Genomic DNA, 13,840 nt, shown 5'->3' with positions numbered 1-13,840 from the left:
CATAACAAGTGATTCATCCAATTCTTCTCTCCCACCAAAAATATATTGAACATAGGGGGGCTCTCCTGAATCAAAGGGCAATTTTGAGAGTAGGGCTGGGAATTAACAATCATAGTCCTCTTGCTTCTTTCCTCTGGGTTATTTTCCCAGCCAAGGGGACAAGAAGTCCAAAGGTTTGGGTCAGAGGAAGGAGAAAAGGCTGGGTGTAGGGAGTATAAGGAAACACTGCCACCAATTGGCAGAACATCCTTTAATTGGGGATAGCACATCATCCATCATGATACCCCTTTGCAGGGGCATTTTCCCTCCTAAGAAGAGGCTTGAGAGTGTTGGGAGAAGGATATAGTAAACCAAGTGGGCACTCATCATTTCAAGAATGGCACTCTTGTTATTCAGTTATTTCAATCATGTCTGACTTTTCATGACCCTATATGGGGTTTTCTTGGCAAAGATATTGGATGGTTTGCCATTTCCTTCTCCAGCTCATTTTACAGATGAGGAAATTGAGGCAAACAGGGCTAAGTAACTTGCCTAAGGTCACACAGCTAGTAAGTGTCTGAGGCCAGATTTGAACTCAGGAAAATGAGTCTTTCTGACTCCAGGCCCAGCACTTTATCCACTGTGCCACCTAACTGCCCAGGAATAGTAACCATAGGAAACAGCAAATAAAAGGAATCAAGAGAAACCTGGGAAGACACAGGAATAGATGAGGAATAAAGCTCAACAAAAAAAACATAAACACAATGACAACAAAAAATATTACATAGAAATAATTTTTAAATGAAACAAAACACTGTATTATATGCTTAATTGTGACACAGAGAAGAGATGAGAAAATGCATCTCCCTCCTTTCATTGGAGAGGTAGGGAACTCTGAGTGTAAAGTATTCCCTAGTCTGGTACACTTCATCATTCATTGTGTTAGATGATTTTGCTGAAATACCTTTGTTTCTTTTAGCCTTTGGTATAGGGGATGGCTTTCTGGCTAGCAGAGGGTAGGATAGATATACTTAGAAAAGGATGCAATATAAAAATAAAAGGCATAAATGAAACTAAGAAAAGAAAGATTACCGGAGAGACAGGTCTCTGAGGAACCTTCCACACATATCTCCAATACCTTAATAGTTCTTGGGTAGCTCCCACCAGTAACAAATGAGGGAGGGCAGAGGCATCAATAACTCCATGGACCAGCAAATGTCTTTTTGTTTCTGTGCACCTGTCTGTGTAGATGTGTGTCTCCTATGTGTCCTTATATGTGTATTTGTGTCAATCAGGACTGACAAAATTCTGGTAAATTCTGTTTGCAATTGGTCTAAAAGCAGGGGAGGGGACGTGCAGAGAGAAAGCTCTATTCCTGAGGCATAAGAGAAATCACCAGGCAGGGTCCACAAGGAGGTGACTGAAGCCCTCACAGCATGGCCCAGAGAAAGGCAGATCCAAGGCTGAGCAGAAGTGTCCCTATCAGGGCCAAGGGGCTGCCCCTGATCCCATCTGCCCCATTACACAGTTCCGTTGAACAGCAGACATAGTTCACTTCCAAGAGAGATCCGGGGATTTCTTTATGGGCCCTGTCCCATAATCCCTTGAAAAACTCTCCACAGGAACTGTTACTACAGCCCTTGAAGTATAGATTGTTGTGCTCTGGTCCTGTGGGAAACAGAAGAGAATGGCATTCAAGGCTTGAACCATCAAGCAGAAATTCCTTCTCCCCATGCTCCCCTCCATCCTGTTCCAGTCAAAGCAGTCTCCTCACTATCTCCTGTACATCACATGTTCATTGATGGTTCTCCCACCATTGTTCAGGCTGCTACTTTTCTCTCCCAATCTGAATCTTACTGACCTCAAGACCCACCTTCTTCAGGAAGGCTTTCCTGAATACTCCGACCCACAAAGACTGCTCCATCCTCCAAACCCTCACTATACCCCCTAATTTTACCCATTCATACAACTACCATCCCAGCGGGTTCCAGGCTCTCATCATCTCTTGCTCAAACTGGCTATTGCAGTCTAAGTGACTTCTGTGCCCTCCAGTCTCTCCTCTCGTCCATCAATCTTCCACCTAGCTGCCAAATCTATAACCCTAAAGAACAAATTTGACCATATCGCTCCCTGGTTCATGAAGTTCCATCTTGCCTTTTGAATAAAATATAAATTGATTCTATTTGATTCTGAAAGCCCTATACCATCTGCATCTGGCTCCAGCCTACCTTTGTAAGCTCATTATATACTTCTCCCCTGCATACAGCAAACTGGCCTATTTGCTGTCTCTTGTATATGGTATTCTGTATTCTGTGTCTGTGCCTCTGACTGCAAAGGCTGACCCCCATACCTGGATCGTACTCCTCCTTTACCACTAAGTCATGGAATCTCTGGCTCCCTTTAGACTCAGTTCAGGTCCCACCTTCTACAAGAAGACCCCACTCCCTCCCTCCTGGATATTACTTTGTACTGATTTTGTATAGATATCGATACATAAAATTTTCTCTGAATATGTTATTCTCTCCCAATAGAATATAACCTTGAAGGCAAGGACTATTTTGTCCTCTGTCTTTGTATCCCCAGCATGTAGCACAGTGCCTGGTATATTAGTAGGTGCCTAATAAGTGCTTGTTGAAGAAATGCTACATGTAGCATTTACTCACAGCATCGTGAACACAGAGCTGGAAGAAACCTCAGAGGCCATTTAATCCAACTTCCTCAGGGTGGATCCAAGATGGTGGCTAGAAAGCAGGGACTTGCCTAAAGCTCTCCCCCAGGTCCCTCCAAAAACCTATAAAGATGTCTCTGAACAAATTCTAGAACTGTAGAACCCACAAAATAGCAAAGGGAAGCAGGGCTCCAGCCCAGAACAACCTGGATGGTCTCTGGGTAAGGCCTATCGCACGGAGTCGGGAGCAGAGCCAAGTGGTACAGAGCCCAGCGTGGGCTGCACCCAGACCAACCAAACTGGGAACCGGGAGAAACAGGCCCTAGCGCCCTGAATCAGTGAGCCATGGCAGTTACCAGACTTGTAACCCACAAACGCCAAAGACAACAGAGCAGGTTAGTGGGAAAAAGCTGCTGGGGCAATGAAAGGAGTTCATGGCAGAGGTGGTGCAGCTCTGAGGCTGCTTCCAGAGCTACAGCTGCAGTTGCTTCCAGCCCCAGGCCCACCTGGTGGGAGGAATTAAGCAGTGGATCAGAGCAGGATTGCAGAGCCTGCTTGGATCTGAGTCGCAGTCCAGGTTAGTGGTTCTTGGAGGAGGAGGAGCACTGGTGTGGCAGAGCTTGCTGTGTAGAAATAGCTCTGAAAACAGCAGCGCAGCCCCTCAAGCTTTGGACAAAGTACTCTCTACTCTACAAGCAGTCATACCCTGACAAAAAGCTCAAGGGTCAAGTAAGTTGGCTGAGAACATGAACAGGCAGCAAAAACGGACTCAGATTCAGACTCAGACTTTGGAATCTTTCTTTGGTGACAAAAACCAAAACATACAGCCAGAAGAAGTCAACAAAGTCCAAGAGCCTACATCAAAAGCCTCCAAGAAAAACATGAATAGGTCTCAGGCCACGGAAGAGCTCAAAAAGGATTTGGAAGAGCAAGTTAGAGAAGTAGAGGAAAAATTGGGAAGAGAAATGAGAGTGATGCGAGAAAACCATGAAAAACAAGTCAATGACTTGCTAAAGGAGACCCAAAAAAAACTGAAGAAAATAACACCTTAAAGAATAGACTAACCCAAATGGCAAAAGAGCTCCAAAAAGCCAACTTCCTCACTTTACAGATGAAGGGAAGGAAAATAACCATTTACATGGCTCCTATTATGTATGTGCCAGGCACTGTGCTAAGTGATTTTTGCAAATTATTGCTATTATTATGGCTTCTCACCCCCACCCCCACCCCATTTTACAGTTGAGGAAATTGAGGCAAACAGAAGTTAAGCAACTTTCGCAGGGTAATATAGTTAGTAAATATCTGAAGCCAAACTTGAAATTGTGTTTTTCCAACTGCAGACCCATCACTCAATGAACACCAAAAACTAGCTGCCTCAATGAGGCAATGAGGATGAGGAAAAAGATTAAGCAACTGAAGCCATTTGCTCAAAGTCAAACTTGTAGTAAGTAGTTTGTAATAAGTAAGCTAATCCAGCTTAGAATCCTAGAATATGAGGGCTGGAAGGGACCCTAGAACATAGAACCACAAGGTTCTTCTATTATTTCTGTTCTGTTAGTGACCTGACAGAGGAAAGGGTCAGAGCTTCTAATGGTCAGTCAGCGAAACCTCTGGGAATGGTGAAAAGGGTGGCTGAGAGGCCAGTGTGGAGTGAGGTGGGATTTACTGAAGGGTCTTTAGGACCCAGGAGGGAAATGCTTTCCTCCTCCGAGGAACAGTGAGGGCTGGAGGCAGCCCTGGGTTGGGGGCTGGAAGATCTTTGTTGAAATCCTAATTCTAGCATTTGGTAACTTTATCAGATTACTTCATCTCTCTGGGTCGTCTCTCTTTTCCTCTGTAAAAATTAGGAGACAAGACAAGGAAATCATTAACATCACTTCTACTTCTAAAAAACAAACCATAATCCAGATGTGGAATCTGAAGCCCAGGGAAGTTAGGCATTTTGCCCAAAGTCACAATCATAGTAGGCAGCAAAGGCTACCCTAACTTAGAACCCTAGAATCCTAGGATTGAAGGGAACCTTAGAACATATAACTACATACCCACCAGGACTAAAAGCGAGCCATGGAAGCAGGCACCAGCTAGGTGATGCAGTGGTCTGAAGTCAGGAAGAATTGAGTTTGAATTTTGTCACTAAGACTCTGAGCAAGTCAATTAAGCTCTGTTACCTTAGTTTCTTTAGTCTCTAAAATAGAGCTAATAATAGTCCCTACTTCTGAGTATCCTCATCTGTAAAATGAGCTGGAGAATGACATGGCAAACCACTGCAGTATCTTTGCCAAGAAAACCCCAAATGGGGTCACGAAGAGTCAGACACGACTCACTAAAGAATCTCTCAGTGGTATTGTGAGAATCAAATAATATTTGTAAAGCACTTTGCAAACAAAGTGCCATATAATTTATTTTTATTTCTATTGTTCAGTTGTGTCCAACTCTTCATGGCCCATGGACCATAGCACTCCAATGCTGTCCATGGGATTTCCTTGGCAAAGATGCTGGAGTGGTTTGTCATTTCCTTCTCCAGTAAATTAAGGCAAACAGAGGTTAACTGATTTGCCCAGGATCACAGAGCTATTAAGCGTCTGAGGCCAAATTTGAATTCAGATCTTCCTGACTCCAGACCCAGCTCTCTATCCACTGAGCCACCTGGCTGCCTCCTATATGAATGCTAGCCATTATTGTTATTACACCAAGTTCAGAGTCTTATTCCCAAGTGTCTGTCAGAAGTATTAAAAATAATAGCCTAATGTAAGCCCCTCTCCAGTCCTCTGTTAGAAATAGCTATTTGCTCTGCAATGGGGAGCTGTCCAATGGAAGCTCATTTAGGAGAAGCCAGAAGACAAAGCTGGTATCATGTCCTCACACATAAAGATACACAGATGTCCACCAGAGTCAAGCCCTACAGATTGCCTTCGACTCTTTGTGAAATGCAAAGTCTCCCCCAAACCTTCTGGTAGAAAAATAATCTACATGAACCTAGACTAGCTCTCTTCATCTGTCCACTGAAATCTAGGATCCACTAGTATGAATTCACACCTCTGACCTGATAGAAACTATTATTTTCTCTTATATTAATAAGCAATCATTAAGTTAGGATTAGAGTTCTTCCTTTCTATTTTCTCATTCAGGGACCAGTCCTTGTAGGTCATTCAGTCAGTCTCTGAGGGACATTGCTGACAGATGAGATTGTCCAAATCCTCTGGGCACCTGCTCTTCAAATCTTGGGTGGGACCACACCTAACTAGAAGGCCTTACAAACAAAATCTAATTTAGGTGAATTCTAGCCCTTAGGAAGTAAGTCTATGCCCTTCCAGCACCCCTATTGTAGTCTAGGGTAACCCAGCTTATAAAGGAGAAAACCAAGCAGAGTGGTCTGGGTAGAGACAGATTCCTTTGTCCAGATGGCTAGAGGCAGCTGAGTGGCATGATCAAGTCACATTCTCAGCAGAAGGGGAGCTGAAGACTTTTAGCCCACCTCCATTAATGTGTCCACCCCCTCATTAACTGTTCACCAATCAGAGTTGATTTTCACCTGTCAGGAACATCTCCTTTTCCAAAGGTATTTAGCATCCAGGGATCTCCAAGATTATGTTTTTGTTTACCAAGAGAAACCACTGACCATCACTTTATTGATTATTAATTACCCAGAAACTGTCTCTCAGGCTTTTCATTCATCTCTCAGACCTTAACTCTATCTCCTAACTCCTCACCTAAGTACCTCTTTCTCTGTTAACTGATTCCTGGATCTACATGACCAAACTGGTACTTCTGGACCCTCCATCATCAGAGAACTCCCAGTAGGGCCCTTCTTACTCTTTATCCCAGCCAGTTTTTGAAGTCTCAGCCTATGTCCTACAGTTCCATTGATCTATGGTGAGGAAGTCTCTCTGAGTATAGAAGAAAAACAAAGACAGTTTGGTAGGAAAGATTGCTGGGCTTAGATGAATTCAAGAGACGTAGGGTTGGGTTCTGGCCCTCCTGTTCCATTAACATGCATGCCTTTGAGCAAATCACCCAGTCGCCTCTCATTTCCTAGCTTCAATCGCCTCATGTGTAATGTGAGAGGGTTGGATTAGGTGATCTAACCCAACTGGGGCCCTTCCAGCTCTGAAATTTAATACTCTACGTTCACTCCCTTCCTCTAAAAAATGAAGGGGTTGAACTAGTATATGACTAAAACCCCTTCAACTTTAACACTGTGTCATTCAGTGAATTTCAGGCACCAATTCAACTGGATAGGGACAGGGAGTGACCCTGTGTTGGTCAAACCATTCTCATCACATGGGGAATGGAGGAGATTCAAGGTTAGCACTGGACTTTTTTGAATCCCCTCCACTATACTCCCACCGTCTAAGTTGCTCACTAAGCCTGAGGTCTTCATCATTAGCTGGGCCCTAGCAGGCTCACCTTGTTTGTCTGTAGCTTCGAGACTCCCACAGAAAGTTGCTGATGCAGCGCACTGAACAGAGCTGCATTGACTGGATTTCCTTACCCCTGTACAGTTGTAGCAATTGAGGCTGTGAGCTGTAGAGAGGAAATCCCTTCCATTAGATGTGCTGAGGAAGGACACCCAGGGCTGCAGCAGAAAGACCGAGGTGCTCCACCCTATGCCCTCCATGGCTGAGACAAAGCTATGGAGGAAACAGGCTCCTTTCCCCATGGCTCAGCAATCCTGACATTCTCCCCTACCACCTCCTACCCGTCTCCCATAGAGATACCATTTACCTGACAGATACAATTCACCAAACCCACAAACTCAGAACCACAATCCCTTGAGCCCAAAAACATAGAAACCACCCCTCCCCCAATACTAAGGCTCTCCCTCTTCCCAGTTCCAGAGTCCCCTCTCCCCACCACTACCAAAGGTCCCAAAGTCTCACCTGGATATGCACAAAGTAAGGTGCTCAGCAGGACAGGGAGGAGGACCCACATGGTTCTTGCTATTCTTAGCCTGGGATGGGGGAAATAAGACAGAGTATTCTTATTCAAGAGTATTCAATATCCTTAAGTATCTACCCTAATACCCAGGGCCACCTTATGCTCTGGGCTTGCTCCCTTCCCCCTCCTCCAACTGATCTTTGAATTTATGTCAAGTGATTGCATTCCTCACCACCAGCAATCCCTTATGATGCCGGTGTCCCTCTTGGCACCTCTCATTCCACTCCCCTGTCCTGAGACTCCTTCACAAGAGTCCCCTAAATCAATCAAACAATTAGCAATTAATCAATTAAGCACCTATCACTTCCCAGGCACAGTGCTAGGTTCTGGGGTCACAAAGGCAAAATCCTACTCTCAAGGATCTTAGAGCCTAGGCTGGGGAAACGACATGTATGTATAAAAGCCTATATAAAAGAAATACGAGGTAATTTGTCAGGAAAAAACATGAGGAGTCAGGGGAAACAGAAAACTCCTCAAATTGTGCCTGAGTTGAGCCTTGAGACAACTAGGGATTCTGAGAGGGAGAGGCGAAGAGGAAATGCATTCCTTGAAGGGGGCAGCCAGTGCAAAGACATGGTATAGATGGGGTGTTCTGTAAGCAAGAAGACCTGTTTGTGCCACACTGGCCAGTGTGCCTGAAAGGTAGCACAAGAAGGCCAAAAACGTAGATTGGGGCAAGGTGGAAAGGGCCTTTAAATGCCAAACAGAGTAATTTATATTTTATCATGGAGCTAAAGGGGAGTCACTGGGGTTAGTTGAGTAGGAACATGAAATGGTCAGATTTACATTTTCAGTTTGGCAATTGCGTTATTTGGCATTTGGATTATTGAGGGGATGTTGTATTGTATTTCAGCATTTTTTCTGCAATGCATTTTTGAATTGTATTTTGGCAATTGGATTATTGAGGAACTAGACAAGGCAAGGAGACCAATGGCTGCTGGGATGGTCCAGGAAGAAAAAAGAGAGTGAGCTCATGAACCTGAATAGCTGATGGTGCGCTCAACAGAAATAAGGCAGTTCAGGGGGAAAAAAATAGGGGGGGTGGTAAGAGAGAGGAATATATGTGTCTAGTTTGGAACATATTGAGTCAAAGAAGTTGATAAAGACATCTAAGTAAAGATGAAATTTATTTAAAGTAATATGAAGGAGTGCTACTGGCTTGGGGAGGAAAGGCACTCCAGCAAAGATCCAGGCTGCTCTGCCCCACTCCCTTTCTCCTTCTACCAAGAGCAGACTGGCACTCTAGCTCCCAAGCTGGCTCACCACAACTAAGTGGCCCCAGATCCATCACACTGCCCTCAAGCCACCTCCCTGACAAGCTGTATCAGCAAGGCAATAATCACAACATTGACAATAATTGTGAATATGCTTGTGTAGTTCTGTAGCATAAAAATATAAGAGACTCTCCATATAGAAGGCAGATGAAGTAAAACATTTATTCAGACACCAAAGAACCAAATCCCAAAACCAGAAGGGCCAACCCATCCAAGCAGCAACCAAATCCCAAAACCAGTAAGCACACTTTATCATAACGGCAAGGAACTTAAGACATAATATCACAGCATGGAGCCTTGACATCCCATCTGCCACCCCTGCTGGGGCCTTCCCGCAAACACACTCACAGCACATCTAGCACACCTTCCCTCTCTCTCCCTCATCTCTAACCGCTCTGAGCATTTCTTTCTCCACCCTTTCCTATTCCTCTCCTTTCTTTCTCCACCCTTTCCTACTCCTCTCCTTCAGCAAGCTCCTCCCACCGCATGTGACTTAGGCTTCCTGTGAAGTAAGTAGGTTGCATGGGCCTATCAATAGTTGGGGAAGTTCTTCAAATTTACACTACCATTTCACAAGCCCATATGCACCCTCCCCACCTCTCCCTCCTCTTTTCTCAGGTAATAGTAATTGACTCTGGTATCAGTAATGAAACAATGTCCTTGCAAGGAGGGTGTGTCAATTAATGGTCCTGACACCATGCACCTTCCTGTGACGTCCTTGTCCCCAACCCCTTTCCCCAGCCACCATTTCAGTCCAGATAGATCTGTGGTCTCCTCCCAATGGAATGTAAGCTTCTTATAGGCAGGGATGATCTTCCTTTTGGTATCTGTTTTCCCATCATTTAACACATTGCCTGACAATCAGCACAGCCCATAGTAGGTACTTATAAATATTTATAGACTGAACCGAGTAAGTGAGGAATGTAAAGCATAAAGAAGACTGTAAAGATAGGAGGGGAAAGGTTATGGAGAGTTTTAAAAGCCAAACACAAAAGCTTTCATTCATTCATTCATGGATGAAGCAGTAGAACTAGAAGCTGCTTTTCTAAGACAGAAATGAGGAGGGAGCCTGATCCCCTGCTACCTTTCCTCCTCCTCCTCCCATTTCTAGCACAGCACACACATTTTCCCGCTCCAATATCCAAACATTTTAGATCCCACCTTCCTCTTGCAGCTGGCCAGCCCTGAAGAATATGTGAGAGAGTCAGTCAAACTCCCTTCCTATGCCCAAATATCTCTCCCACTACCTGAAATCCTACCATGAACGCTACACTATGTGAGTGGGTGGTGATAAGAGGGTGAAAGGGGTGGGGGAAAGGAAATATTCCTAATAATTAAGGATTTTAAACTGAAAGCTGCTTTAGAGATCACCTATCATTTTACAAAGTCCCTAAGGGCCTGAGAGAAGTTAGTTGGCCCAAGCTCAACTAATTAATAGTAAATAGTAGATGTCAGATCCCAACCCAGGGCCTTTTTTATTCCAAAAGCAGGGACCTTTCCACTATAGACTTTTCTAGACTCCTGGTTAAAAAAAGTCAAACACTCCCCCTTCCCCCACCTACCACCATCACCACTACCTAGGGTGAGGATCTAGGAGGAAAAATGAATTTCTGAGTCACTTCTCCCACAATACAGAAGAAACTAAGAGGGGTCATAAGATCTAGAGTTGGACCTCAGAAGCCACCCAGTCCCATCCCTTCATTTTGCGGATTACACAATTCGGGCCAAAGGAAAAGTAACTTGCTCGTGTTTACACAGGTTTAAGTAAGGGACAGAATTCGAAGCCAGGTACCCAGATTTCCTTTCCACTGAGGGCTGTGTGGGAGAAGGAAGGCGAGCTTACCCATTTGGAAGGCCTCCACCCTACCCCCATCGCCTCCACCCTACCCCCATCGCCTCCACCCTACCCCCATCACCTCCACCCCAGCTTTCTCCCTCCTTTGGGCGCGTGCCCCGCAGTTCTGGGCCCCCCTCACCTGCTGGACAGCCTGATCTGACCGAGTCAGTCTTTCTGCGCACAGCTTAGTCCAGCACAGTTCAGAGTCTGCCTTCCTCCTCTGATGCCACCCTGGCTATGGGTAAGCGATTTCGGCTAAGCCCGGGAGTGGCACTGGCACCAGAGCCCAACTCCGCCCCTCCCCGCTCTGGCACGATGACGCCTGCCTCCAGTCCTTTCTCTCCTTCCCCTCCCCCAGCACCTCCTTCACGGGCCAGTCGAAGGCAGCCGAGTCCAGGACGCTTCCTCCCCGATTTCTCCCCGCTCCTCGTGACACCGGGCACTTTGGGCTCCCTGGGCTCCGCAGGTTCTGGTGGAGCCATCTTGGCCCGCTTAAGTGTACCGGCAGCCTCAGCTGGCCAGGTACCGCAGCGGGCAGCCGCGCCAGCCTCGGCTCCAGGACCAGACTAAATCCGAGTCCTGGACTAGCCTTGGCCGTAATCTTGGCCCCAAGTCCCAGTCCAGACTCACAACAAAGCCCTTGCCCTTGCTCTGGTCCCACGTTCTGAGAAACAGACCTCCGGCCCCTATCCCGGTCCCAAGCTAGAGGAACAGACCCCCTGCTCAGATGGAAACTCAGACTTCAGTCACTAACCCAGCCCCCTGCCAGCTCTATCCTCAGTCTAGGCCAGCCTGGTTTGGCCCCAGCAGAAGAAAGGCATAAAAAAATAAAAAGGGAGGGGAAAGGACTCAAAGAAGGTAGTGCCTTTTAACTTTGTGCTGTGAGTCTGGGGGGTAACAAAAGTTGGAGCAAGGGGCGGTGGGGGGGGGGGTTGTTCCAGCACCCAGATAACGTTGAATTAGCCTGATTTCTGAAACCTACCTATGGCAGGACAATCTGTTCACTTTGGCCATGAGAGACAGTGAGTCAGCTTGATATTAATGAGTGCTGGGAAGCTGGTTCAGGGAGGAGGGGAGGCTGTTGTTATGAGCAAACACTTTAGGCCATCGGAGATGAAGAGAGGGGCCCCGGCTGGGGACTCACTCCAGTATTGGGCAGGAAGAGAGGGGGTGGGGAGAGAATTATCTTCCTGTCCAGGCTGGAGAGATTAGATTCCAGAGTTTGGGGGCTGTTCACTCTGGAACTGGGGAATTCTAGATTCATGGCTAATAATTTCTTAGTGTTTTGTTTCTGAGCTGGTATATTCTTTTCCTTGCTTGGAGGTGGGTAGGGGACTAAAAAATACACTATCGAACCCTGGAGGGTGTGGAAATAAGGGAAGGAAGAAATGTGGTGCGGCACAGGCTGCATCTGGCTACTCACTCTTTTGTGAGACGATGCTTAAGTCACATCCTTCTCTTTCCAAGCCTCAGTTTCTTGAAGTATTGAAATCAATCCCCCTTGCATCTCTAAATCCAATGATCCTAAGATCCTGGATCAGCACTAGGGAAGGGCTACCTAAGGAACTGTGGGATGGTCTCAAGAAGGGGTTCATTGGGGACTGAGGAAAAGTGGTCTCAGGCTGCCTAGCCCCTCTCATTGCCCGCCAGCTAGCTGCTTCTTGAAACTCCAGGCAATTTCAACAAATGTTTCTTAAACACCTGCCACATGCAAGGCACTATGGTAGCTTTTGGGGGCATGAAGCCAAAAGCTCTGACCACAGAGAGCTTACATTCTTTTGGGAATGATGAAGAGAGGAATATATTTATATTTTGTATGAGAGAGAGAGAGAGAGAGAGAGGAAAATTTGAAGGATGTAGCCCAGTATGATCATCTTGAGTTTGTGAAGGAGAGTAGAATGAAATAAATTTGGAAAGGTAGGTGGGAGCCAAACTGCAGAGGCTTTCTGTGCTAACTAAGCTAAGGAGTTTGTATCATACATAGTCAATAGGAAGAAACTGAAAGGTTATTTGGGTTTGGGGTTTTTTTTTTTCAGTTCACATAAGTATGCTTTTTTTTTTTTTTAAAGAAGGGAAGGTATAGAGAGTTAAAGTTTTATATGAAGTTCAGCACATAATCTCTTGCTTCACCATTTTGCCGTTAGATCTGAGTTTTATATAAATTATCTGAGTTCTTTGATCAATACAAGGAAGTCCTCTCAGTGTGTGTTTATGATAAATATCAGCAAAATACCAAAACAAAATTCTATGTTGCTATTGATATGATGCTATATGATGCTATGTTGCTAGTCCCTCTTCTGCCTTTAGAATACTAGTTGCAGGTGATAGATAGATACATAGATAGATAGATAGATAGATAGATCTTGCTTTCCTCATTCCCACCATGATGCTACTGGCTATCCCTTGTGTTCAACACTAGTGAACCTTCCATTCCTGTCTTCTTTCAATTGCTTCTGTTCCTACACCTTTTTATCTTTAGGCTTCCTTTCCACCATGGACCATGTTGGCTATTATCACCCCTATGGAGATAAGAGGCAACAGAGATGTTTCCTTCAGATAAGAAGGATGTTAAGAGATCATAGATGAGGAATAAAGAATATGAAAATGAACAGAAATGAGTTTGAATGAGAGTGAAAAATGGAGGTTGAATAGGAGGGTAGAAGCAAAGTAGGAGAGTAGAAAAGGTTAGGAAACTGGGTGGGCAGGTACATAATGTATAAGAGAAGGTGAGAGAATAGGGGAAAGAGTGAAGAAGGAGACGAAGTAGATGAGTAGGTTCATAGTAGAGGGGGTGGAAAGTAGAGGGAATTGAGGGGCTAGTGAATATGAACAGTTGATTAGTGACATAACAGAATGCTATAAATTCTGGAATACTATAAAACAATACATTGGAATTAAAAGGGGGCAGCTAGGTGGTACAGTGGATAGAGTACTGGAAAACTGGAGTGCAAATCTGATCTCAGATACTTACTAGCTGTGCGACCTCGGGCAAGTCACTTCTGTTTGCCTCAGTTACCTCATCTGTAAACAGGAGGTAGTAGTAGCATCTACCTCAGAATTGTTGTGAGAATCAAATGAGATAATAATTATAAAGCATTTAGCAGAGTGCCTGGCACATGGCAAGCACCATATAAATGTTAGCTA

The 13,840-nt window shown here is 45.1% G+C and overlaps 1 protein-coding gene across 2 annotated transcripts; it reads right to left on the bottom strand.

Annotated features, from left to right (window-relative positions):
- Positions 1–574: 574 nt before the first annotated feature.
- Positions 575–11,778, bottom strand: LY6H (lymphocyte antigen 6 family member H). 2 transcript variants are annotated; one of them, XM_036765961.1, is made up of 4 exons: positions 11,679–11,778; positions 7,528–7,598; positions 7,055–7,171; positions 575–1,647 (listed from the first exon to the last, which is right to left on the bottom strand). In XM_036765961.1, exons 1-4 carry the CDS (start codon positions 11,708–11,710, stop codon positions 1,409–1,411), a joined length of 459 nt encoding a protein of 152 aa, XP_036621856.1. In that variant the 5' UTR covers positions 11,711–11,778; the 3' UTR covers positions 575–1,408. The 2 variants fall into 2 exon arrangements, with proteins under 2 accessions (XP_036621856.1, XP_036621865.1); XM_036765970.1 differs by lacking the exon at positions 11,679–11,778 and adding an exon at positions 10,836–10,953.
- Between the last annotated feature and the right edge of the window lie 2,062 nt (positions 11,779–13,840).

Source organism: Trichosurus vulpecula, chromosome 1 (assembly GCF_011100635.1).
Source record: "Trichosurus vulpecula isolate mTriVul1 chromosome 1, mTriVul1.pri, whole genome shotgun sequence".
NCBI classification, from domain to species: Eukaryota; Metazoa; Chordata; class Mammalia; order Diprotodontia; family Phalangeridae; genus Trichosurus; species Trichosurus vulpecula.
Note: the sequence above shows the minus strand (reverse complement) of the source record. Positions and strands in the feature narration are given on the sequence as shown.